This window comes from Syngnathus leptorhynchus, chromosome 7, assembly GCF_054491065.1.
Source record: "Syngnathus leptorhynchus isolate UIUO chromosome 7, UIUO_Slep, whole genome shotgun sequence".
Taxonomy (NCBI): domain Eukaryota; kingdom Metazoa; phylum Chordata; class Actinopteri; order Syngnathiformes; family Syngnathidae; genus Syngnathus; species Syngnathus leptorhynchus.
Genome location: NC_141201.1, coordinates 1,625,645 through 1,651,372, shown reverse-complemented (window position 1 = coordinate 1,651,372; position 25,728 = coordinate 1,625,645). Strand labels below are relative to the sequence as shown.

Here is a 25,728-nt window from a genome sequence, read left to right as displayed (position 1 = left end):
TTTGCGGCGCCGCGAAGGCAAGCTGGTGTCATGGCCACAGCGATGACATCTTCTTGTCCTTTATTGTTTGCGCCTGTGCTTTCTGCAACATTACGCTGTACGGTTTAAAGATGATTCTCCACCTTTTATCCGAGTTTGACATCTCATCACACACCATTAAACAAACCAAATTGTTCTGCCTGTCACATGCGTAGACACAATAACAAATATTTGTAGTCATTAAATCGTTTTGAAGTTTGCGCCGGTGGCCGGTGCAGATTTTTTTTTTAATACTCTATTCCTAGTAAATCGCAATACCCAAGAATTTTGTGATGACACAATCCAGTGACGATAACGACGCTCTTCGTTTGGGTGTTGCAGACATCGGAGAGTTCAGCGCAAAAACCAGGGGTGGCGTCTCGGTGCGTGAAGGCCAAGGCGTGGTGCTCATGTGCACGCCGCCGCCGCATTCTCCAGGTAAGAGACTCGCTCGGTTTACCGGAACTCGTCCTCGGCCGTCACTTAACGCGACAAATATTGGAGGAAAAACTACCAGCGGGGTATTTTAGTTTCGTTCCAGTTTTGGAGGGGATAAGGTCCACTTTTCCCCACGGCTCAGCGGCCTATCCGAGCATGCGGCAGAACCCGGGGAGGCAATTTGCAGGATCATTAGCAACGAAAGGCAACATCGCTCGGTGTGTAAAAGCATATCTGGCCCGACCCGTCCTCTAATGCACGCTCTTGTCAGTGAGAGTGACTCGCTCATATACGTCGGTCCAGTGGGAGTGCTTGCAGAGTACTCTTCAGCCCCCGTTCGCACTTCCAGAAGCAATTTTTTTTTTGACACCATCCAGCGAGGCTTACCGAATAATGTCGTTCTCTGAAACGGTGTCGCCAATCTCTCTTTTTTTTTTTTGTACTATACTTTCATGTAAAGCAATATTTTGTTACTCTATAGCTCTGCGCAACATATCCTGTCTAAGATCAAACCTACAAAATAAAAGCATGATGTATAATGTTACGTATAATATTTAATATGATATAAAATATCTATAAGATTGTATATTGTATATTTTTGGGATCATTTATAAATACAATTTACTTTACTCATTTTTCTATCTTGTCGCGGAAACACTTTTGAGATCGAGCTGACCGCTAAAATATTTTTTATTCAGTCTCTCTCTGTTCGACCTGCTACCAAGCGGCCCGTCGAGCGGCGCGCTTTGTCAATGCACCATTAGAGCCTTTTCTATGAACGGTACTGTTTCTTTTGAGAGCAGTCAGAGCATAACAGCAAGAGACGGCAGCGGCAGGACGTCCACAGTGATTTTCTGTCCGTCCGGCCGGATTGCTTACAGACACGTGGCTCATATCACATTAGATGGATCAATGCAAATTCGATTTCGCCACTACTACTAATTCAAGTGAGCCAACCACAAAGGATCTCAGCCCATGTCAACAAACCATTGCCTATTCTATTGGATTTAAAGCTCGCATATCTGATATGATGGCATAAAAAAAAAAAAAAAAGCCTTCAATTAGGTCAGCTTGGCAGATTTACGGCGATATCGATCAGAGACGGTGGCGAATGACCTTGCATTATGGCGGCGACGAGACTTTTATTGCACTTTCAGCAGGAAGATTTACTAACCCAGCAGAAATAAGTGCGCACGCGCGTGGGAGAGATGGCGCACGTGTGTAAAGCGACGGGCTAATCCCTCCCTCCATCCCTTTATCAAATAGTCCCTTTAGTCGATTAAAACGCCACCTAGTTAAGCTTCAAGCACCGAATTGAGTTCAAGTGTCTTTAGATGCGATCGACGCTGACACGGCACTAATTTAATTTTGAAATATTTTTCACTCTCTCGCGGTGACAGATAACGCATCCAAAGGGCTGACTTTTGTTTTCTCGCCCTTTTAAGTTTTTTTAAGTCGATTTGATTATGATCTCAAGTCAATACATTCACAGTACAGTCAGTTTTTTTTTAAAGAACATTTTGAATGTCAAAAAAAAAATAAGCATTGCAAACATGGCAGCAACAAAACCTGAATTTCCACAGAGTGATAATCCAATTCTTGATTATACGTACAAGATAAGATGAGTTGTTATTTGACTATCCCCTAGAAAAGCTTTGCGATGCGATGTATTACAAGTCCGTCTTATCTCGTGTAGAAAGTTCTAGACCACCGTTGGTTTCGGTAAACATTCCCCCGTGGGTGCGATGCTCCTGTAAGCGCTGCTGATATTTTCGTTTGCACTTCCTTCTTTTGAGAGTTTGAGAGCATTTTTGATAACTAAGGCTCACCCAGCCTCAGAGTGAGTAATTGGACGTTTTGGTCAATTCCCGCCGGGCCAGGCCGGGCTGCTGAGCTGCTACTCTGTAGTTCAAAATAAATGTTATATGTACAAATAGCGGCAAAGTCGTGTTTCAAGTATTTTTTTATCGAAGCAGGATATGGAATAAAACAGCAGCCTGTGGCTATTGTGTGGCAGAGATCATCTACAGTTGGGTGTTCAACGAGTTCCCGTCCTTCGTGGCCGAGGACAGCCGGCGCTTCATCTCGCAGATGACGGGCAACCTTTACGTGTCCAAGGTGCAGCCGTCCGACGTGGGCAGCTACATCTGCCTGCTCAAGAACACGGCCACCAACGCCCGCGTGCTCAGCCCGCCCACGCCGCTCACGCTCAGGACAGACGGTGAGACCTTTGATCGGCGATATTATGACAGAAATAAATAAAATATATATATCAGAAATAAAAATCTAAAATTAAATGAAAAATAACAATAAAATAAAAATATATCAAAATAAATACCTGTACAAAAATATATATAGCTTGTTATAATGTGTATTGCACATTAAAAAAATTGCATTTGTAATAATAAGTACATTTATAGAAATATATTCACAGTCACTGTTTAATCCAACAGACCTCGGAAATATGCGGCTCTAAAATAACGCCCCCTCCAGGGCCCAAGCCATGCGCGTGTGTTACAATCCACCTGCGGGCTCCTGAAACCTCGCATCCTCGTACGTGAGCGTCCATCACGCCTCCTCACGGGGCTTTGCGGCGCTCCCCCGTTGATGGAGGTAAAGGGCCTTCATGCCCGGGAAGCACACCACGACGTCGGCTCGCATCTTCCTTACATTATGACATTATTAAATCATGACATTATTGGATAGCCTCCAGGAAAAAAAAAAAAAAGTTGAATACTTTAACCTTTTACAAAATGATTTGCTGAGGCTCGGCTGAGTCTTAGCTGCGACACCTGCAGATGAATACCTCTGCTAACGTCAGTAGGCCGCTTTCTGATCCAATGACAACAAATTCAAAAATCAACCACACTTATTGTCATTGATGAGCAAACATGACAGAGTCAAGGTTTCCAAATGAAAGTCCGTGATGCCAAAGCGAGCCCCACACCACCAGCCCCAAATCACATCCCCCCCCGGCCCCCCTCGGTGGCCTCATGCAGCCCTCTGCCGTATTGCGCGTCCCAATTTTAAAAAGGGGAAAATTGCTTTGGCACACCTCACGACAGACGGGTCCAAATGCTGGCGCGTCGGTCACGGGTGGCGACCAATCGCACGGCGCAATCTGTGTCTCGCTAAAAGTGATTACACAGTATACGCTCCGAAACGGCTGTTTGTGTGTTGCGTAGTGTGTGTGTGCAGCTCGCTGTTGTCTGCCGTAACCAAGGCTCTTAATCAAAACAAGCATCTGGGCTCTATTACGGCCCGCTGGACGCCATTGATCGTCAGCTCGCGTGCCATCTCCAGCAGGGTGTGCCGACAGATCTTATCTTTGCAGCACCTGAACGTAAAAAAAAAAAACATCTAGTCAAGGGAGAAGTATTGACACAACTACAGATTCTGAAATGTATTCCAGTAGAAATGTTAAAAATCCATTTTTACTGTCAATTCTGTACCCATTTTGACAAGGCACAGTGTAAACAAAAGTTAGATTGACTTTCATGCTATCAAAACAACTCGTTGGACAAAGACAAAGGTGCGCATGTTCTTTATCCTCGATGTAATATTCTTTGCAGGCTACTGAGTCATTTAGAGTAGTTTCGAAACTGTCATGTCATACCTGAATCTAACTGAACGGCGTAAGCGGTATCGAAACTATAAGGTAATATTCGTGTCATGTCTTTTCATATTTTATTTCAATTGACAGTCGAACAAAGCAAAAGAGGAGAAAAAAAGAATTTCGACCTTGCCCAATCTGACCGCAGACATTAAGCGCCGTCGCAATGACGGCTGATAATGCTCTCGCCTCAGACATGCTTCTCGCATTATTTCTTTTATTCCCATCAAGGCCCAGCAGATTGAATTTATATGATTTTTAAAATATGTGATAGAGGCAAGAAATGAAACATTGCAAATGTATTACTTTGAGACCATGATTGCGGATGCAGAATGAAATGAGTACTTCTACAGAAAATGGAGGGTGGGGGTTGTTTGGCGCATCGTTGGGATGGGCCAGTACCGAAACAGGTATCGGTATCAATCCATTACTGGTCTTATTTCGCCAATAACAAGGGCTAACAAAATCTGACGTCTAGTAAGTCCTCCTCTGCAATAGATGGCGCCGTACTGTGGCAGTTTTACACATCAATGAATCATCGTTTGTGTTCGAAAGAAGACATTTTTTGTCATTGCGTCAAATGAAATGAGCGGTATCGGTACGAGGTATCGGTACGAGTAAATACAGTTTGTTGTTGTTTTTATCCAAATGAGCTGGAAGCCGTACGTAGTGACACCATCGCCAATGGATATTAATGGCCGCCTTAAGCGTTTGGCAAATAAACAAAAGGACGCCCGGTCCTTCCTCGAGTGGAGGAGGCGCGCCATTCGTCATGTCACCACTTAGCTTGGACTGATAGCACCTTATCGGCCGGCAATGCGGATTGTCGAGCAGATTGGTTATCCCGGCCTACATTCGCACATTGTGTTAGTACATCATCTTAATGGCGCCTATCCTCGGCTACCGTTTAACACGACTAACTCAGCCCGGCGTTAATGCGCTACACCTCTGCGAAAATATCCAACTCACGTGCCGAGGTCGATTACCCTTTTCAAAACAAAGCACCAGGTGCTAAAAGGACGTTGAGGAGATAAAGAGGAAAATGCAATTATCCTCTCGGATGTTAGAACCGTGAAGCCAAGCCACGTTTGATAAAGTGTGATCAGTAGAAGTGGATGCTTGATAGAAAAGACAGACATCTTTTGAATTATTTCACAGATATTTTGAGATTCAATTCCCAAATGAAACCATCTCTGATGCCATACAGCTGACGTTAGCTAGCGTGCTAGCCGTTTACTTCTGACTCAACGACAACCCAAACGGATGTTTTCAACGTTCATCTGTGAGAAAATAACATCCACAAAGCAGATTGGTGAACCTTTTGGATTGACCCGGATGCTTAATATTAACAAACGTTATGAAGTGCTCTCTGCTCGCCACACGTTCAAGCAGCACGATAAAACGGCGCTCTTTTGTGAAATACAGCCAATATCTTAATCTCTTCCTTCACCTTTTCCAGGTGTCATGGGTGAATACGAGCCCAAAATTGAGGTGCACTTCCCCACCTCGGTGTTGGCCGCCAGAGGCGTGACCGTCAGACTGGAGTGCTTCGCGCTGGGCAAGTAAGTAAACAAGGACATATTGCGCAAATAAACGCTGGCTATTTGCTGTGGCGGCTGATCATAAAATCTGATTTAAAAAAAAAAAAGAGCACCACAGCTCATCACAGCTCGGTTAATGTTCCCTGTGTTTTTCCTGTCCTCTTAAAACGTCTTTATTCCATTACATGACTTCTTCAGGCGAGATGTTAAGAGACTGGGTGTGTGTGTTAGATGTATCCACCCTTAGGGATAAGGCTTAATGTATGTGTGTGTGTGTGGGGGGGTTTCCGAGCTCTGCGTTGAATGAATGAACGAAGCGGGACAAGGTTATATCGGCGCGGAAAATAAATGACATTGTAATAGTCGTCTGCCAGGAGGGGAGAGTCCATAGAGAGTGCATTCCAAAAGCACTTAGCACACTTACTAAAGTTAGCATCGCGGGAGCTGTCGGAAATGCTGAAAAAGTTAGGGCTTGTTGGTTTTCATAACACCAACATTGATAGGTTTTATGATTCCGTTTTGGTGGAAGCTTATCAGGTTCTCAGTCAAACGATGACAAGAAGAAATTTGAAAAAAGATGCGACGTCATGAAAATGTCATTACGCGTATTATCAATAAGTCAAAGTGTAATATTACAGTGATAAAGTTTGAACATTCGATGAAAGAATGTCATATAATAGTCATATAAAATGCAGTAAAAGTTTGAAATATTAAACAGGAAAAAACATTCGATGAAATCTTTTTTTTTTTTTTCGAGCGAACCGAAGTCGACTCATTAATTTCACAGGTGACAAGTTTAAGACTTGGCAAATATCTGATCTAATGACTGTAACTAAGTTTTACTGTGAATTTTACAACATTTAAACAAACAAAAAAAACATGCCGCGACATATTTTCAATCTTCTCCAAAGAAAAGTGATTTGCTTTTGAGCAAAAATTAGCTTGCATCACACACTCCATTATGTTTATAATTAGTCAGCATGAATTATTCATGGATGTCTGTCATCCAGTGTCTCTAATCTAAAATAAATCACTGAAAACCTCATCGTGGTTTACCTAGATTCCAATCAACGTCGCTCATTACGCCAAATTCCTTCCCAAACATCGCAACGCCGGGGACTGAAAATTCTACCGACCAAAAAAAAAAAAAAGCCAAACAGCAGCTGTGCCTCTCTCAACTCAATTCCGTTTGATAACTTTCCATCAGAGAGCCATTTCCAGTTAGTTGAGACGGATGACGGCGCTTAGAATGGCGTCGGGAATTTGGCGAAGGACGCCCTTCGGTTTTCTCGTTGATCTCGACGGACGCCGGCGCTGGTGGTGACCATGATTGGTGCCCTGACATCACGTTCTGTTCAAGAACAAAATTTCCCAATATGAGAAAGAAATCCGATCCCCGTCAAAGTTTCGAGCCGCTCGCATATTTTTCTCCAAATTCCAATTTCATCACTTTCAAGTCATTTTTCGCGGAGGTGTCCAAAAAGTCTCAGTCCATCTGTGCGCTGTGATCGACCGTCGACCAATCAATCCACGGTGCGGTCTGCAGTCAATCTGGAAAGACTCCGGCCAACTTCCCAACACGAAAAGGAATGCATGGATGGATGGATCAAAGTTGAAACGCCGCCTTTTTTCATTCCAAGAAAAAAAGTGGCGTCGGTTCAAAGACTTTCATCTCCCCGCTTCCTTTCAATTGCGCCCTGAAACGTTTTGGATACTTTTGCCTAAATTGCCGTACAGCAGCCCACTCGCTTTTCAGTTTAACTGACCCCGAGGGGAATCAAACTCTACAAATCCTGGCAGATGCTTGTTCAGCCTCGGGAGGAGAGGGGGGGAGAATGGCGAGGGCCTTCGCGTTGAGCGGCGGGCGGGAGTGAAGTGGCTTATTATAACAGCGGGCCGTGCTCTCGAGGCAGACGCTTAATGTGTCTGAGAGACGGATGTTTCTGGAGAAAGAAAAAAAAAAAAAAGTAGCGGTTAGACAATACCTACGTGCATCTTAATCAAGTGATTCTTCGTGAGCAGCCCGGCGTGGAGTCGATGCCGACTCTTAATCACCGAGCCGTTTTGAAGGTCGCCCCAGAAATTGCCCCGAATGCTAATGGAGATCTGCGCTGGGAGGAAATAAAATGAAGAAAGAAAGCACAGACGCGTTCCTCTTCCACAACATCCGAAACTCTACTCCAGAACTTTTATTTTTTTTTTTCTCGTCACAGTCCGGTGCCCACAATCACGTGGCGAAAGATCAACGGCAATATTCCCAAAAAGGCCCGACTCCGCAAGTCTCAGGCCGTCTTGGAGATCCCCAACATCCAGCTGGAGGACTCGGGGACGTACGAGTGCAAAGCCGAGAACCCCAGGGGAGGGACGGCTTTCAAGGGACATCTGCAGGTCTATAGTAAGTCTCAAGCTTGCTCCTCAGTCTTCTAGTTCAAAAATGGATGCCTGTAAACTAGAAAAAAGTCGGGTGGTCCCAGCTCCTTGCAGAGGATAAAGAATGTATCCTCTTTTATTCAGGCTTGCTGTTTTTATTTGTTTTGGAAATATTACCAAGTCAAATTTGGGCTTCAATTCGATATTTTATATAATAAACTCTTCCCATACTACTTTTTTTTTTTTTTTTTTTACGTGCCCAGTTTTTGCGCTGTAGTGCTCATTTCTGTCAGTCATGTTATAATTTGTGTCTCGGGATGGGATGAGTTCTGTCAATAATAATCACTTAGCAAACGTCAAACCGCTGCCCGTTTTCATTAAATGCGTCCATCACACAAAACCTGGTTATCGTCACCGTGCCAAATACCGCAAAGCCAGAAATTGGGCCGAGCGCTCCTCAATAACTTCTTTTATGAGTTCTTTAGAGGAAAAGCTGGGCAGTTACCAACAATATTTTCTTGACTGGTGGCAGGATTCATTTTTATCTCCAGTGTCAAAAAAAGTGTAATTATATCGCTAACTACCGTAGCCAATTAGCCGGCGCTTTTCTTTCAGGACGTGGGTGTGCAAACTTTTGTGCTCAAGGGCCGCATCTGATTCTTCAAAAATAGAGATATGGGTCATGTTATTTGTAGACGAGGTTAAAAAAAAAAAGAACAGAAATTTGGTATGCTGACTTTTCTTATTTCCCCCCCGAATGTGTCAGTGAGCAACCGTTATGTAAAACGTTCGTATCCAAACTTTGCGCCGATTCTCGAGGAAAATGCTAGCGTAGGCACGTTGACTTTGTTTTGCAAGTGATCATAAAGGAAGCGGCCACCCAATTCAAGTCGTGCCACAAGCACAAGGCCGACGTAATGAAGTAGCGCCCGCTTTGGCGCGGGACACACTTCCAAGGTCCCGCGCCGCCTCAGTTGACAGCACAAGGAGAAAAGGAGCCTCAGCTTGTTGTGGCTAAAAGTAATTTCCTTGAGGTCATCTGATACTACGTTGGGCTTTTATTGTGAATTGGACATTCCCGACCATAAAGGAGCAATCAGACAACAACATTGGGCCAAACTGAAATTGCACGGAATAGACAACAATGGGAACAGCGCTACATTCGGGAAACCCCAAATTGCATTAGTGGACATGAAAAGCTCTAAATCTAAGGTAATAATCACACCGGGCACATAAAAAACATCTTATTTGGAAAAACTTTATTGAACTCCGCTTATTAGGGCCGGTGCACCCAATAAGAAAAAGCCCCTTTGCAATTTTGGTTTTTATCTTTCCAATTATGCTCAATAAATTCATTACCACTTCATAAAACCAGAAGCTTACCAAGTTTTGCCATGTCGATATTTTTCAGCGTTAATCTTTCAAGACCAATACACCAAAATGAAGAGAGTCCTTTTTTCGTTCTTTTGTAGTTTCACCATAAACACGAACATGAAACATAAAAAAGTTCTCTGCTTGAAATTGAACTGGAATTCGGCCATCTTAGGGACAGTACCAGGGCTCGTCCTTTGACGAACTCGTACTCGGGAATTGACTTAAAAAAAAATTGCGACATCATCTCGTGTGGGCGGAGTTTAAAGTTTGATCACTTCAAGGATTTGGCTTGAAAGAAAAAGCCACTTGCATCTTTCATTTTCTTTGAATTAATTTGCATCCCTTTCATTTCCAAAGATCAGCTCTTGTCGTTTGTGCATTATTAACATAACTGAGAAAAAAGTTTAATACAAAAAAAAAGACCTTGAAAGATTAAACTAAAAGAAGGAACGGGCGGGCCGGCGCCGGTTGCTCGGTTCTCGGTGGCTGATTAATATTCTCGCACCCACGCAAGACGAACGATCCGACTCCAACGAGAAGTCCTTGTAAATTTTATAATCTCATGAATATACGTTCACGTATTGAAAAATGCATCGAGCCTGATAGACAGAGACTTCCAGATGAAAAGGAGAGCGCCATAAGAGCACATTTCTTGAAAGTGACGCTGTAAGCGTTGGGAAAATATAAAATCCGATAAGATGGGCTGAGAAAGCATCCAAACGTTACTGCAAAAACATCAACAATCTGCCTTTCGATGTTTAATATATATCTGATTGAGGCTAACTGAGCTCAAAGCTAGCAAATTGTCACATTAGGGATGTTTCAGCGATGATTTGATTTTTTTCTCTTCCTTTTTCTTCCAGCGCTGCCGCAGTGGGTGCGGATGATTAATGACTCTCAGCTGGATAGCGGCGAGAAGCTCCACTGGGAGTGCAAGGCCACGGGGAGGCCCCGGCCTACCTATCGTTGGTTGCGCAACGGTTTGCCCTTGACGTCCCAGGTACAAGCACCTCTCCGCTTCTTCTTTTTTTGTCGCCATGAATCATCATCAAGCGGCCATTTTCTTCTTCTTTGCGTTCAAGGGTCGAGTGGAGCTCGTGAACGGCGACCTCTCTATTCATAAGCTGCAGCCCGTGGACTCGGGAATGTACCAGTGCGTGGCGGAAAATAAGTACGGCGCCATTTACTCCAATGCCGAACTCAAGATTTTAGGTACGCCCCTTTTTTTTTTTTTGCTCTAAAACACGTTTTAAGGTTTTTGATCATCACTTCAGAATGTACAGAAGTCTGCGAAGGGGTTTGGTCATGTGACATTTGCCATTTGAGCCGTGATTGGTTGTGAACCCCGAGCAAGTGTGATGTCATTTTCAGTGGACAGCAAGTTGCAAAATGGCCGCCACAAACCTATGAATCAGAATATGGTGAGGATTATTGGAAAGAAAGTTTTTGAGTTGACTTCCCCAATTTAATACACAAGTTGAATGAGTCATTGGACTTAGGCGGTTCGGCTGGAAGCCGATTTTGATCCACGGTTTAGGCTGGCCGCCCTCTGCGCCATTTTCTCCTTGTCATCTTGTATAGTGGAACGCAGCTGGTGACGCTCATTCCCCTTTTCGTGCTCCCCCGAGGGAGGCTTTGATTTACTGTCAGCGTGGCATGCCCTTTTTGAAGGGGAATCGCTGGCATTTGGGACAATCAAAAGCACCTTTTTCTTCTCGCTTTTTTTTTTTTTTCTTGACTCCCTAAACAGGGTACACACTCTGGCAACTGTGTCACACTGTCCAGAAGATGTTAATGAAACTTTAACAAGCCCTGACGAGGATGGAGGAAATTTCCAATCCGCTGACGCCCCCGCGCAAAAACTCAAGAGAACGCCAAGATAAACGATCACTCGAGGCCGGCTGTTGCTCGGCGCCGTGGGCCGCGTCAGCCCATCGCTGCTGACAAGTGGTGGCCGACGCCACCGGCAACGGGTCGCGCTCCGACTCTGATGAAGGCGCACAGACGTCAGCGCCGGCGAGCGGGTGTCCGCCGCGGCCCGGAAGACGAGAGGGTGGCACGGAACCGGTCGGTCGGGTCGGCCCGCAGCTAGGGCCGCGATTGGATTGTCATTGTGTGTAATGTCACTCGGGAAGCGTCACTCAGTATTTAAATAATGCTGGCTGACAAAGCCTCGCAGCCTGGACGTGGCCTTGATGTGTTGTGAGGATGAGGATGAGGCCCCATTTCACAATTACGCCTTCATTTCCAGTCTTGTGTACATAACAGGGTTGGAGGAAAAAAAAAAAAAATATATATATATATATATATATTTTAAATTATTATTATTTTAGTTTTTATTTCATGTTGACTTTTATTATTTATTTGATTTTAAAAGGTTTTTTTAGTTTTAGTCCAAAAAAAAAAAAAGAAGTAAATGTTACGTAATAAAGTAAATGACCTTGCTGAAACGACTGTTTGACTAAAACCACGTCACTGCTTGGTGCCTCACAGCGTCGGCGCCCATCTTTGTACCCAATCCGGTGCGAGTCATCGCCACGCTGGGCAAGGACGCGTCCATCGAGTGCAAACCTCGGGCATCGCCCAAGCCGCGGATCACGTGGAGGCGAGCCGATCGGAGGATACAGCCCACTAAAAGGTAGGCGGGAATTTCTAATGAGAATTTTTACAACAATGACTCCGTGGGTATAAAATGTCATTTTGGAATGGTTTTATTGAGCTGTAATTTCAATTCATTTCAAAAGGGAAATATTGATTTAGAATCACACCGACCGATCATTGTTTACTGACTGTTTTAATAGCCACATCTGAAAGTTTCAAACTTGCATGTTTAAAAGCATCAAAGTTTATTTTTATTACCCCGGGTTAAAATATTCATGAAGTCGAGAAAAGTTCGCCTCTCGCCATATTTTCACTTCGTTATTTTTTAAAGCGTTCCCCCCACGGCAAGGGCCTTAGGAGGCGTGCCGGTTTTATTAGTGTGACTGAAATGAAGTGTCAGTGTGAAACAAAACATGGCGGTTGCTACTTCAGAGACTCCCCCCCCTCCCTCGCGGAGCCCACCCACCATTGCATTCGGAGCTCTCGTGCACGTTGAGGCGTGGTCCTTTCACCGGGAGCATCCGTCGGGCTCCGTCAATCAAAGTGACGTGTCAAAGTTCCTTTGATGCGGTCATTTGACTCGAAATATTTCATCTCTAAAATAGTCCAAAGAGGGAATCGAGCTGTTGTTTGAACTGGCCGCCGCTGCAGAAGATTGCCTTTTTGGCTTTGCGGAGTGTGCGGGCCCATAAAATGATGATTAATGACTCGGGCTCGCCTGAACCCGATAAAGCCTCGGAGGCATTCGTCAAAGCTGCAAATCTATTTTTCCCTGGCAGCCGCGGGAAAAGTTGTACCTGCGATCGGGCTCTTATCTGACCCGAGATAAAGTCAAGCGTTCTGGGAGCAGAAAACGCTTCTGAATTTTACCTCTGAAACAGACTTTGCCAACTTTGTTCAGATCCAGACACGCATTACAAACAACCAATCACAGCTCACCGCTTTTCTGAAGCTGAGCCGTGATTGGTTGTGACAGCAAGTGGCAAAATGGTGGATAAAAACGGCAGAATTTTGCTGCTTAACTCAAATTCCACAAACGCAATATTAATCATAATCAAAATGTCGTGTTTAGACTCGTGTGGCTACATGTAACATTTTATTGTCAAGAAATTGAGGTCCACTTCAAGTTTTCGAAAATGAAGTAAAGTTTGCCAGTTGTTGCCCACCGAGGACGACTCCTCGGCGACCCCGTCACTCTGCCGGGACGAAATCAATAGGCAGCGCTTTAAAAAGGTCAGTCCCGATCCAGCGTGCGATAAAGGTGATTCCTATCTGGAAACAAAAGCGGCCGCCGTTCAGGTGTTGACCTGACCCGACTGCGCCAAAGATTTTGTGACATTGGCCTTTGTGGAGCGGCGAGGTTTACGGACGGCGAGGCCATCGTTCTTTTTCGGGGTGAATCGAAAAGGCCCGCCCGTGTTTATCTACCATTGACAGCTGTCCTGACTTAATGAAGGTGCGTAATGAACATGGATTTCCGCTAATGTTCAAGCTTTTTGTGACCTAAACACAAAGTATTAATCCTTTTTTTTTTGTAGACAATGATGGGTATGTTTTATTTTTACTCCTCGGGGAGAAGCGGGTCAATGCAGCTTTTAATTCTTCATCATTCATGCTGAATGCCATGCCTCCATTTTGTACACCCGGGACAGGTCGCCAGTCAATCACGGGACAAAACAATATAAACAAAACAACCTTTCAGTCAAATTCACTAAGAAGTTTTCAATGACAGCCATGCCTTTGTTATGTGATACGTAACTGAAACTGAAATTCTCTTTTATTCCAATAGTTCACCTGTATATTTTGATTGTTTGCTTTAAATATCCTACGCTCAGCTCAATTTGCATGTCCCGAGTAGGCGCCGGTCGCCGTCTTGTCCTCTGTGTGTCGACGTCCTTGTGGGGGGGACGTGAATTTGCTAATGCCCTCGTTTGAAAAATGTCTCCCTGGCTGCAGATTGCCTCGTGAATTGCGCTTGTCAAGATTCGGTCACGCCTTCCCGGCGTCCTCTTTGCCAATTTCAATGAGCTTCGCACATTATGAAAGGGGGGGGGGGGGGGGCGTTGAGATTTAAATGGCAAACAACGTTAATTAATTTGAATGGCATCGATGACTCACAAGCCTGAAATAGATGACGAGGATGGGAGAAAAATATTTTTTTCCTACGCTGGGTAGATGTAATTCACACGTGCAAGTCATAAAGTGTACATCTCCAAACTTCAAGTCCCAAGTTACTGTTGTCAAATTGAGTAACTGCAATTCAAATGTCATAAAATATTTTCACACATTAGCCACTTTGAGTATCTGTCCTTGATTTTGATATTTGCGATGCAAAAAAACTGCAAGGAAGACCAAGCTAGCATTAGCTTCCTATTGTGTAACTAGTCAAATTGTGTTCACATTCATCGCACAGTGCTCATAAATAGGAAAATAAAATGCAAAAATCATCCAATTTCAAAAAGATTTTAATTGCAAATGCCACCAAATCCTAAATCATATGACCGTAGTCCCCCACTTGTTCTTTCTGTGCCCATTCTCCAGCAAACATTCGGCGCGTCCTTCAGCGGCTACTTAGGAATCTCGGCATGCTCACCTGTTTGTTTTTCCCGTCGATTACACTTCGCCGTCTCCCCAGAGGACGCGGCGGTGAAATGCGAGACTCGCTTTTGACAGCTTTTGTTAGGCGAATGCACGAGTGTAACGCTCCGCCGTACGTTGATTTGAAAAAGAACTGCCATGTTCTTGAAAAAGAATCACTCCCCCCGCCCGCAATTGATAGTCAGGCGACGGATGCGCCGCTTTTGTTCTCGACCTCAAAGGCAAGAAGCGGTTGAAGTCAAAGTGTCGTTAACGGAATTTTTTTTTTTTTCTCCAGCCAACCCCCGTGACTAAAACGTTCTGAGCGTCGCCTCTATCTCGAGAAACATCTGCGCTTTAAATCCTCCGGAGATGCGAGCCAACTCGCAGCGTTTACCTGCGGGTCAGCCTCATTAACATATTTAAATTGCTCATTGATCTGCACCGAAAGGCTTTCATGTCAATGTTGCGTCGCCATAAAAAAAAAAAAAGCAAACATGGCGTCCGAAAGTACACGGCTCAAAACGTCCTTGCGTGGACCGAGCACTTGGGTGATTATTTGATGATTGATTTGAGGGTCCTCAAAATTAATTAAAAAAAAAAAAGTATGACTAAACTCGGTGTTGCTGCTGTTTTATTTGTTTTGATGTAGCAATCGTATTTACATCCAGTGCACCTCCCGAGTGTCACCGTAGCGATGAGCGACGGTTGTTGTTGCTCTGCGGCAGATTGATGCTGTTGCGTAACAACACTCTGAGGATCGTCAACGCCAGCCGCGCCGACGAAGGCGACTACGTGTGCCGGGCGGAGAATCAGCTGGGCTGGGCCGAGATGACCGCCACGGTCTGGGTGAAAGGTAAGCGGCGGGCGGCGGCGGGCTCCGTCGACTTTCTACTCAACCTGACGACTGATGACATCACAGCCGCTCCGTCTGAGGTGACAGTGCAGCAGCTTTGTGCTTGCAGAGGCCATGCGCGTGGAGCTGAGCCCCAACCGGGTGGAGGTGACGGTGGGCGAGAGCGTGGTGCTGAGCTGCAAGGCCACGCACGACACCTCGCTGGACGTCTCCTTCCAGTGGCTGTTCAACCACAAGCCAATAAGCTTCCAGCAGGGCGGCGGCCATTTTGAGTACATCCAGACTGTCCGAGCCAAAGTAAGCAGGAACGTTTGAACGTTACCGGAGACTTCCGTCCAACTTGCGCGATACGGGATGTAACTCACTCCCGTCTTTGGTGGCGAGCAGGAAATGCAGAAGCCTTGTTTTAAAGTCACATGTGTCCCGACAAGTCGTCGTCTCGCCACCTAACGACATTGATCGCTAGCTTGCTCCCTCCCCGTTGGCGGGCGGCGGCGACGCACGCTCTGAACTTTTAATCAGCAGCCGCGAAAGGAGCTCGTGTGGCTTTGTAGCCCACGGCGCTTCTCATTTCCCACAGCAAAAAGGAAGGGGGGGGTATGAGCGGCTGAATTGAACAGGAACTCTTTTTTTTTTCCCCAGCCGCTTGAGCTCCAACATGTAAAGGCGTCGTACGCTTTCCTTTCAAGCGTATTCCGAATCCTTCTCATGTCTGACTTGTATGTCTTTGCAGCAGTCGTCCACGGTGGATTTGATGATTAGGAGCATTTTGCTGAAGCACGCTGGCAAGTACGGCTGCAGGGCCCAGACCAGCGCCGACACCATCGGCGCCGAGGCCCAACTTCTTGTTCGAGGTGAGCTACTTTCAAGTCGCTACGAGAAGAAGAAAGGTAAAATGATGATTAAAATGATGATATACGGTCATGTGACCACGGGATGCCGTTGCTCCAGATTGGTTTTGAAACGGTAGCCTGGCGCGTTTCTCATTTGTCAGTGAGCCACTTTTACGGTCACCTTCTAACGGGACACCTTGCCGGCGACACAGCACATTTGCCTTTTCGTGGGAGAGAACGCCAGCTGTTCGCTCCACTCCACCTTTCCCCCGAGTCCTCGCATTTGCCGCCACTAAACAAGACGGAGGTAAACATATGTTGGCTTTTATTGGAACACGGCGAGTCCTGACATCCCCAAAAAAAGCCAACGTCGGAGCATTCCTCTCTCAGATCAACGCCGATTGTGTTTGCAGTTTAGTCGGCTTTGTTTTTCAGATATCTGCTTTTCATGCTAATTCCTTTGTCTAATTGCCTTTGTGAAGGCAAACGAAGCATCTGCAAACTGATCCCGACCGGGATAGAATGTCGTTTGTGACGGCAATGCGTTCTACAAAATTTTTTTGTCACTTGCCTTTTTCACAAGTGGTTGGCACATTTGCCTCGCAGCTCTGTGGTTCTGGGTTCCAATCCAGTTGTCCAGATGGTGATGCAACCACTCATCTGATTTCAACTTCTCGCAGGTCCTCCCGGCCCTCCCGGTGTGGTCATCGTGGAGGAGATCAGCGAGACCAGCGCCACCCTGTCGTGGACCCGCGGCCTGGACAACCACAGTCCGATCAATACTTACCACCTGCAGGCCCGCAGCCCCTTTTCATTAGGATGGCAAACGGTCAAAACGGGTAACGAAATCTTTTGACTCCCGAAGCAACTCATCAGCAGACATTTTAACAAGTTGAAAAAAAATAATTGGGGCTTGTATAATGTGCCACGCTTTGTATCTGCTAGTAACCTTTTTGGCCTCAATTAGGAGATAAAAGCGTATCGTTGCTTGTTTAGCATACGTGCTGATTTTCTTTATTTTGGCACCAAAGGCGTCAATTAGCATTAAAGCGTCGTCGGCTGTTAACAATTGATGAGAATTAGCTTCATGGTGATGCCGTCGTCCGGCGCGCAACGCTTTGATGAGATAGAGCTTTCGCCGGATGACGCCGTCGTTAGCATGTAGCGTCGCTGAGGATTAGCAAATAGCATCGAGTTTCTCCGCCCTTGGCAGTACAAAAGCTGAGCTCCGCTTTGGAAAGAAATGTCAGGAAGCACCCGGTGTTGGAAAACTAAATATTTCATGCTTTCTTTTGGCTACGCTAAACAGTGGTGGGAAGTACATATGTTTTTGTTTTTGTACTTAAGCGGATTGTTTGTTGGTCACAGACCCGGAACCCGTCACCGGGGACCTGGAGTCGGCCGTGGCCGTAGAACTCAACCCCTGGGTGGAGTACGAGTTCCGAGTGGTCGCCAGCAACGCCATCGGGACGGGAGATCCCAGCGCTCCTTCCCGAGGAGTCCGAACTAAAGAAGCCGGTACCCTTCGACTGCTGCTGCATATAAAATAGAAAATCTTTTTTAAAGTGTGCCTCCAAAGTGTGTAATGGGAAAACTTTCTTTTTTATGCTCTTCAGTACCCTCAGTGGCGCCGACGAATGTGAGTGGCGGGAATGGCCGCAGGCACGAACTGGTCATCTCCTGGGAGGTAAGCGCTGCACCAACTTTCTTTTCTTTTTCTTATTATTTATTTTTAAGCACAGATTTGGGGCTGGAATGTCACCGTGACCACAGACAAACAGCTTCAAAGAAACGTTTTATTTCCGTCCACTTATTGCCACTCACCTTTTGCAGTCAGTGTGCCTCTCAAAGAAATCTAATTCAGTCGAGCGGGCCAATCAGGTGGCCACGTTTCAGTCCATTCCATTCCCCAGATTTGCGTTGGGAGCTCCTCGTGAATTCCGCAGCCATGAATGTGACTTAATGGGTACGCGCAAGCCGCCGCCACCGCCGCTGCTGCTAGCCGGGCCATTCATTAGCATTTGTCACTTTGTCTTACCTGGGAATACCTGTCACACATTGGGAAGGTAGAATGGAATTGGGGGGGGGGGGGGGGGAATCAAGCGCACTTGATGGATGTCGCTGCCTCCAAAGCCTCGAAGGAAACGCTTGAACGGTTTTGAACGTTTTGCAAAATAATCACAAGCGTTTACACTCCGCCGGGTTTGCTGTCGCGGAGAGTCGATGAGCGATGTCGCGTCCGTCGTGCAAGCGTCAAGAGTGGTCTCTAATTAAAACTCGGAGGAAACTTTTTCAGTGTGGGATGGAACCTTGACAAGAGTCTGGGGTTGTTCCGCCTAAAAATGGATCTAAAATGAAAATAGAATGACACTCAGTGGAGCGCAGAGCGGCACCGAGGCCCCGCCCATCCCTGTCCCGATCAGGGACACCATTATACACACACACCTTCGGAGTGTCAGAATTTTTATATTAAAGTTCCTGAATTATTCACAAGTAATGAATGGGAAGAAGGATATATATAGATTTAAAACACCCCTGGTCAAATGCCAAGGTTTTGTCCTAAAAATAAAGGAGAGCAAGACAAATAATTCCAAAAATTGCCAAAACTGCTAAATTGTACATGTTTAAAAAAAAAAAAAGGTTTTGTCACCCGATCCATATTTTCCTTCAGCAGTTCGACCCTACCACCCCAGCGAAACCTTTTTATAAATGCGAAGGTAACAAAATAGCATTGAGCACGACGTAATTAAAAGCAAAGACTGTCGAGATCGATTGGAGCAGAATGCAAAGCAGCGTTTTTATTCTAAACCAACACTATCAGGTGTGCGTGCAAGATTTACTGATAGAGTCGGACCAAGTTGCTGCGTCCCTGCCAGGCAAAATCAATAACAAATTAGCTCCGAATAAAAACAATAGTATTAGTATGGACACGCATATATGCTCGGCCGCACAAGCTGTGACTTTATCCGTGTGTTACTTACAATAAATGTCAATGACAAAGATTATTTTACTGAAAAATCTTCTGCGGGGGTGGGGGGAGTCAAGACGGGGATTTTTTTTTTTTTTCTTTTTGCAAAGAAACCCAGGGAGCCGATTGTTTTCCGCCAGAGCAGAGGTAGAAGTGATTACTGTAATAAGACGCTCCCGTCCGAGATAAAGAGGATTATCTCATTGGGCCCAGGGGACGTTGAGCCGTGGCGCTATACACAGAATGTAATAAAGAGAAAAAAAAAAAAAAGACCGTTCTGTATTTAACACAACCGCATCTTGTAGCTTTGAGCATCGAGGCTCACTTTGGTCACAGTTGACAAATGTGCTGACGAGGCGCTCGGTCCCCGCAGCCCACCTGGGACCCGTGATGAAGATGTAGTGAATATGCAATTGGGTGCCAGAAGACCAAGGTGAAGAAAACAGCGGGTCGGAACCGTCCGTGCGTATTCACGTGTTTGTATTCTGCCGCTAAAGCTAATCAATCTCACGGCGAGCCAAGGGGAAATTGACGGCAACGGCTCAGCCCGCAGATGGGTCGGGAGTCGGCGGGTTACGGGGCCCCGTCCGTCCCCGTTGACTGCGAGCGAGGCCAAGAATTTGTAATTAAGACGGGTTGAAGGACACTCTGGCAAAAGGTGAACAGATGTGCAAGCAAGTCGTTATTAAGGAGGGCCTGGCAGCCCAACTGCTACTGGGAGAAGGAGTGGAAACGTAGCACCATCCAGATGGAATGGATGCCTGTTGGTGTCAATGACCGCAGCGGCCCCATGAAACATATTGTTGGCTTAAATCCAATTAGCATATGAATAAAGTGCTCCACTTGAAGCCCGAATTTAATCCGTTCCTTATCCACAACTCACTCGTACCTCGGATCTATTTTCTCCGTTGAAATGAATGGAAATGACATTCATTCCTTACAGATACCCCAAAACATCACTAAAACATGATTTTTTTTTTTTATATAGTACATCTATATAACTTCTCTTGCAATGTAATGAAAACAGCAGAGGCCCCAAGATTGAACCCTGTGGAACACCATGGACAGTGGGGCAAGTTTGTAGTCAGACAACTAAGGCTAAGTCCAAAAGATAAAATGAATATTTTCAGCTGCATCTGGATTGAAAGCACAAACTTTGAGTGTTGCCGCACGTGTTCTAACATTTCCAAAGCTCCACGTGGTTCAAATGTATCATCGAGGACCAGCACCGGGTGGTGGATGGACCTTTAAGATTGTGCCTGTACAACTGCACTGCATCACACCGAGAGCTGTTTCGAATATTTTTTTACCGGAGGAAGAACTCGATTTAGTACGTCGGGCGCAATCGGTGCTTTCCATTGGCCTTGGTGGAGGTTTTCACTCATGTGAGCGAGTGATAAGAAATATGAATGTGATGATGTCTCTCCACTCCGCCTCACTGTCACCCATAAATTTGACAAGCTCCTCTCTCTCGCAACCTCAACTGGTTTCCCGCCGCTGCGCTATTTCCTCCGGTGGCCGCTCAACACGTTTGGGAATAAATCAGCAGCGGGGGCCAGGTGATCGATGGAGACCCTTATGAAAGGAGACGCCGCCCTTTTTGCCGGCGGCGGCGGCTCGTTGGGCAAGGCTTCTGCAATCATCTGCGGAAGGGTCGTCGACGGCCGGCCGGTCGGCCGGACAGACGGCGTTGGAGCGAGATGAATGACTAAACAGTCGGCTGCTTTTCCGCGGGGGCGTGCGTCCATTAGGGTTGGCCTCGCAGTCACCGAGCCCATTAGCGCTTGCTGGTGAGCTGAGTTATCAGGCGCTGTCCACATGTGTCTCTGAATGTTTTTTTTTGTCCTACTTTTTTATCAGTCCGCATATAAAATGGTTTATGCCAAGAACGGTAAAACCCAGAACAGGCTAAAGTCTTTCTGACCCAGGAACTCGATCCACTCTGGGCCTGATTTACGAAAAGCTTTGACAGGCGCAAACTTGATTTTGGAAGATGATGTAGCAACTGGGCGCATTCCGGATTGTGCCTGCCAAATTACCGTTGTGGGAGGAGTAGATGCAAATCCTGTCGATGAAATTAGCACGAGGAATGAGATTGATCAAACCTGATGCAAATTGCGCCGGCGGATTTTTTGGGTGTCAGCTGAAATTAAAGTCAGGCGTGTTTGCAAGAAAACGTACATTTTTGAAGTATCACAAACAAAATTCGGAAAAGCAATTTGGGAGATTGTTAACGATTGAACCCCATCGAGACCCGAGCCGTCACGCTCTGTCCACGCGGCTCCCCTCTTACGCCGTCGGTTCACGCCGCTTCTAAAAGTTTCACCGCTTTGATGACAGCTCATTTAGCTCCGCTGATCATCTCTGTAATGAGCGCGGTCACGGTGATTGGTCATCGCCTTTTCATCCGCCGCCATTAGCGCCGGGGATGACGCGGCTCATTTGAGCCAGGAGCCGATTCACTCGGAATCGGCCGAGCTGTTTGTATGATTTTGATTCCTATTTTTCATTTCCTACTTAAAGTGTATTTTGGAACCAAGTCTATATCCGAACGCAAGTACCTGATAGAAAAACTCGGCCTCAAAGTTGCCACGCGACCGACGATCAAAATGCGGCTCGTCACTAAAGGGCTCCGGGTTCGATTCTCTCCCCCCCCGTTTGACATCGCTAGGCTTTCCGTGTACTCCTTCCAACCGAGTTGAAGTTGTGTAAAACACATGCAAATGTGAATCGGTGGCGCTTGGAGTCACTCTTGATTAATATTAATATTGGCTGTCACGCACCGTCATTAAAACATATTCCATTAAACGCAAAAAGGCAGCGGCTCCTTTCCATATATCGCATTTAGCCAGGCCCTTAAGCCGCTCGGCTCGCATTAATTAATTGAATTCCGTCCTAATGAATTGCCGTTTGATTGGATGGAGTTGCTGGAAGACAACTCGTGGAGCGCACCAGCCGTCGTCCAAAAGAAGAAGAAGGGGGGAAAAAAAAAAAAAAGTCCTCCTGTCAGGGATGCCGGGAGACAAATGTCTCGCTGCAAATGTGCCGCCGAGCCCTTCGCCTCGCGACAGACGGCGGCTTTATGAACACTGGCGGCGAATTACAGTTAACCGAGAGGAAATTGCTCCAGATAACAAAAGTTTGTTTCTTCAGCGGCTCTTACAAAAGGAAAACTGCTCAATGTGTGTTTCCGTTTTAAATTGGTAAAAAAAAAAAAAAAAAAATGTGGCAATATGAGTTTTGTGGGTTTTTTTTTTAATCAGTCAAAAATAGATTTCATGGTTATTGGGGCCTCGTAGTAAAATAATGACAATATCAATAAATCATAAAATAAATGAAATGAAAAATCTCTTTCCACTTTCTTTCTGTTCCAGCCCGTGTCTGAGGAGTTCCAAAACGGCGAGGGCTTCGGCTACATTGTGGCCTTCCGCGCCAACGGCACGCGCGGCTGGAAGGAGAAGATGGTGACGTCGGCCGACTCCACCACGTACAAGTACCGCGACGAGACCTTCCCGCCGCTGACGCCCTTCGAGGTCAAAGTGGGCGTGTACAACAACAAGGGCGACGGGCCCTTCAGCCCGGTCGTCGTCATCTACTCGGCCGAGGGCGGTGAGGTCAAATTTGTGGCTTGTTGTTTTTGGAAAAAAAAAAAAACGTTCAATGTGTGTGCGTGTGCAGAGCCCAGAGAGGCGCCGTCCGACGTGAAAGCTTACGCAATCTCGGCTTCGCAAATAAGAGTCACGTGGAGGCCGCCCAACCCCGGACCTGGAAGACCCAAAGGATATGAGGTGCGCTCATTTCTCAAATACACCGAGCAGACACTTCATTAGGTACAGTTAAACCAGCTGTCATGTGACTAGAGTTCCTCGTACTGGACTTGTGTTGACAGTTTTAAGACTTCATTGCCCGACTTGGACTTTTTTTTTTTGTAGACGGTTGACCAAAGTGTCTGGAATCATTCGCTCATTCCCTTCTCCCGTTGAGATTCAAATGAAGTTTTGAAATTTCAACCCGTGACCAGGTGAGCTGCTGGAAAGAGTCCGAGAAGGAGGAATCCGGCTGGACGCAGAGAACCTCAAAGAACGAGACTTCCCTGCTCCTGGGGGGCTTGGAAGGGAACAGCCAGTACGTGCTCACCGTCAAAGGCTTCAACAGCATCGGGCAAGGACCCGCCAGTGCCTCCGTCATGGCCAAGACCAGGAAAGCCCGTAGGTACCCCCCCCCCCCCCCCTTTTTTTTTTTTTCCTCTCAGGCTGATGATTTTTCCTTTGTGGCTCTTCAGCACCCGTGCAGCCTCCAGGCAACCTGCAATGGATTCAAGAGGGCAACAACGTGTCGTTAAGCTGGGACCCGGTAAAGCCCAAGGAAAACGAATCGTCCGTCATCGGCTACATGGTAACCGTCCCGTTTTCCGCGTCAAATCCGCACGCCGACACGTGAAACGCTCTCTTTGGTGCGCCGCAGGTGTTACTTAAGCAGGAGGGCCGAGGCCACAACCAGGTGACCCGCACCATCAACCCGTCCACCACGCTGTCGCTTCCCGAGGGCGGCACTTACGTCATCGAGGTGCGCGCCCTCAGCGAGGGCGGCGACGGGGCGGTCAGCTCGCAAATACGACTCGTCACCTCTTCCGGTAGGCCGCCGCGCTCGTTTGTTGCTAGCTTTCATTTTACATGTGGGGGAAAAAGTACACAGGCATTAAAAAAAACTAGATGCTTACATTTCTTTCCTAAAAGTAAAGAAGAACAGACTTTTGACTCTCGGTCTTTGAAAATGTTGATAATTAGGCAACAGGTAGCATGTCGCTGTTAGCATAGCTCCATGCTAGTTGTTGTAATGAAGCAATGGTAGCTCTTGCCTGAGCAAAGTTTTCTTTGGGCTAATGCTCTTTTAATTACCTCGCCCACGCTCGCAAAGCTTCAGCCAATTAACCTGCTAGCGGCACGTCGGCGAGACAAGACCGCCCGGCAGATGTTTTATCCTTGTGGCCGCTTCAATGGTTGTATTGTTTGCGCCCGTAATGACTTGGACAATGACACAGTTGTCACACAACACAAGACAAAATACATTTGGAAATGTAGTGCAGTCAAATCATTGACCTGTTTTAAAAAAAAAAAAAAATTACAATTCTCTTCCAAGTCAAAATGATGCAGGCTGTAAACAAAGGCTAAAAAATGATGAAATATTATTAGTATGATTGATTTGATCTGATTAGTTTCTGCTCTTTCTTTGCGGTCAGGTGTGCGGGCAAAGAGCGGCGAGTGCAAAGCCAACCTGGCGTGGCCCGTGTTGCTCTTGGTTCTGCTGGTGCCTTCAGCGTCCTGGTGAGGCCGCTTCACACTCATGCTTTTTGATGGGAGAGGAATGGATTGGGATGTTTTTGTTTTTTTTTGTTGAAATTCCCTTTGACGACGACGCACGGCGTTGCCGCGAAGGAGGAAAGGTCCGGACGGCGAGGGTTGACTCATCTCGTCACCCGTTTAGTTTCGTGTCCAACATCGCGCTCGTGTTGTGCTGTCGTGTGTTATGCGAGGAGGGAGTTTTTTTTTTTTTTTTTATAAAGTGCTCGTCTCATTGACTCCCGGGGTCTGCGGAGCACGAATACTTCTCGGAAAAATGCAGCGGAAGCACGAGCAGAATCATCTGGGACGTGTGCATCGCTCGCCCGCCCGCCCCCACACCGCCTCTTTCCTCAGGCGGCAGAAAACTTCATTTTTTTTTCTTGTTTACGGACCATACAAGGACAACTCGGACTACTTTTGGAGACTTGCTTTTTTGTACACGGTGTTATCTTTTAGAGAAGAAGACGGTGGCGTGTGTCAGCTTGGTTTCTGTTGGTAGCAGCGCTTCGGCGCTCACCTTGATGGAAGTACAGTAGGCAGAAGTAGCGACTCCCGGTGACCAATAAATGTGATGTCTATTTTTAAAATCCTGACCTCTTGTCATCTGTTTTGTTCGGGTCGGAATGCCACGCGGCCGGCGCAAAATGTCTTCAATCAATCAAAATGAAATCAAGACAATCAGTCAGCTTCGTGGTTGTCGTCGTTCCAAACACAAAAGGCTTCCGAAGCGGAGCCGACGGACGGGGACCTTTTCTCGCCGGCCCTCGTTGCAGCTGACTTTAAATGTCAGCGCTCAGACACGGCAAACATTTCATTTGTCACACGGCGCTGCCATTTCATTTGCCAACATCCCGTGCGGGAGCCAAACTGGAGCCGGGCCAACATGGCTGACTGAGAGGCGGCATCAATATGTGCGGCAAACTTGCTTAGCCATCCCGACCATCCAAATTACCCAAAGTAGAATTTTTTTTTTCCAACTTTCTGCAAGAAGCACAACTCAGCAGGTCGACCGCTCGGGAGCCACATTGCTCCGAGCACCTTTTTTTTTTTTTTTTTTTTCATGTGAGGTGCTCCAACTTGTGTCTGGACTGCACAAACATTGATTTCTTTTTACGTCCTCATTTTTTATGATTGTTTTTTGTTGCTTTTGGACGCCAAGCGCTCGTGTTGCAACCTTTAATTATTCACGCAGCTGTT

General features: G+C 46.3%; 1 protein-coding gene across 2 annotated transcripts in view; it reads left to right on the top strand.

Moving 5' to 3' along the window:
• cntn5 (contactin 5) overlaps positions 1–25,102 on the top strand; it is a 67,844-nt gene extending 42,742 nt beyond the window's left edge. For both annotated transcript variants that reach the window (XM_085915640.1, XM_085915641.1), the window contains 19 exons: positions 361–456; positions 2,474–2,677; positions 5,529–5,631; positions 7,824–8,005; positions 10,218–10,354; positions 10,437–10,566; positions 11,848–11,992; positions 15,261–15,388; positions 15,498–15,685; positions 16,122–16,242; positions 16,902–17,060; positions 17,590–17,739; positions 17,838–17,908; positions 22,564–22,798; positions 22,868–22,977; positions 23,211–23,397; positions 23,472–23,584; positions 23,654–23,822; positions 24,429–25,102. In XM_085915640.1, the coding sequence (XP_085771766.1) occupies positions 361–456; positions 2,474–2,677; positions 5,529–5,631; positions 7,824–8,005; positions 10,218–10,354; positions 10,437–10,566; positions 11,848–11,992; positions 15,261–15,388; positions 15,498–15,685; positions 16,122–16,242; positions 16,902–17,060; positions 17,590–17,739; positions 17,838–17,908; positions 22,564–22,798; positions 22,868–22,977; positions 23,211–23,397; positions 23,472–23,584; positions 23,654–23,822; positions 24,429–24,517 (2,717 nt within the window). In that variant the 3' untranslated portion in view covers positions 24,518–25,102. The remainder of the gene's footprint in view (positions 1–360; positions 457–2,473; positions 2,678–5,528; positions 5,632–7,823; positions 8,006–10,217; positions 10,355–10,436; positions 10,567–11,847; positions 11,993–15,260; positions 15,389–15,497; positions 15,686–16,121; positions 16,243–16,901; positions 17,061–17,589; positions 17,740–17,837; positions 17,909–22,563; positions 22,799–22,867; positions 22,978–23,210; positions 23,398–23,471; positions 23,585–23,653; positions 23,823–24,428) is intronic.
• Positions 25,103–25,728: the final 626 nt, after the last annotated feature.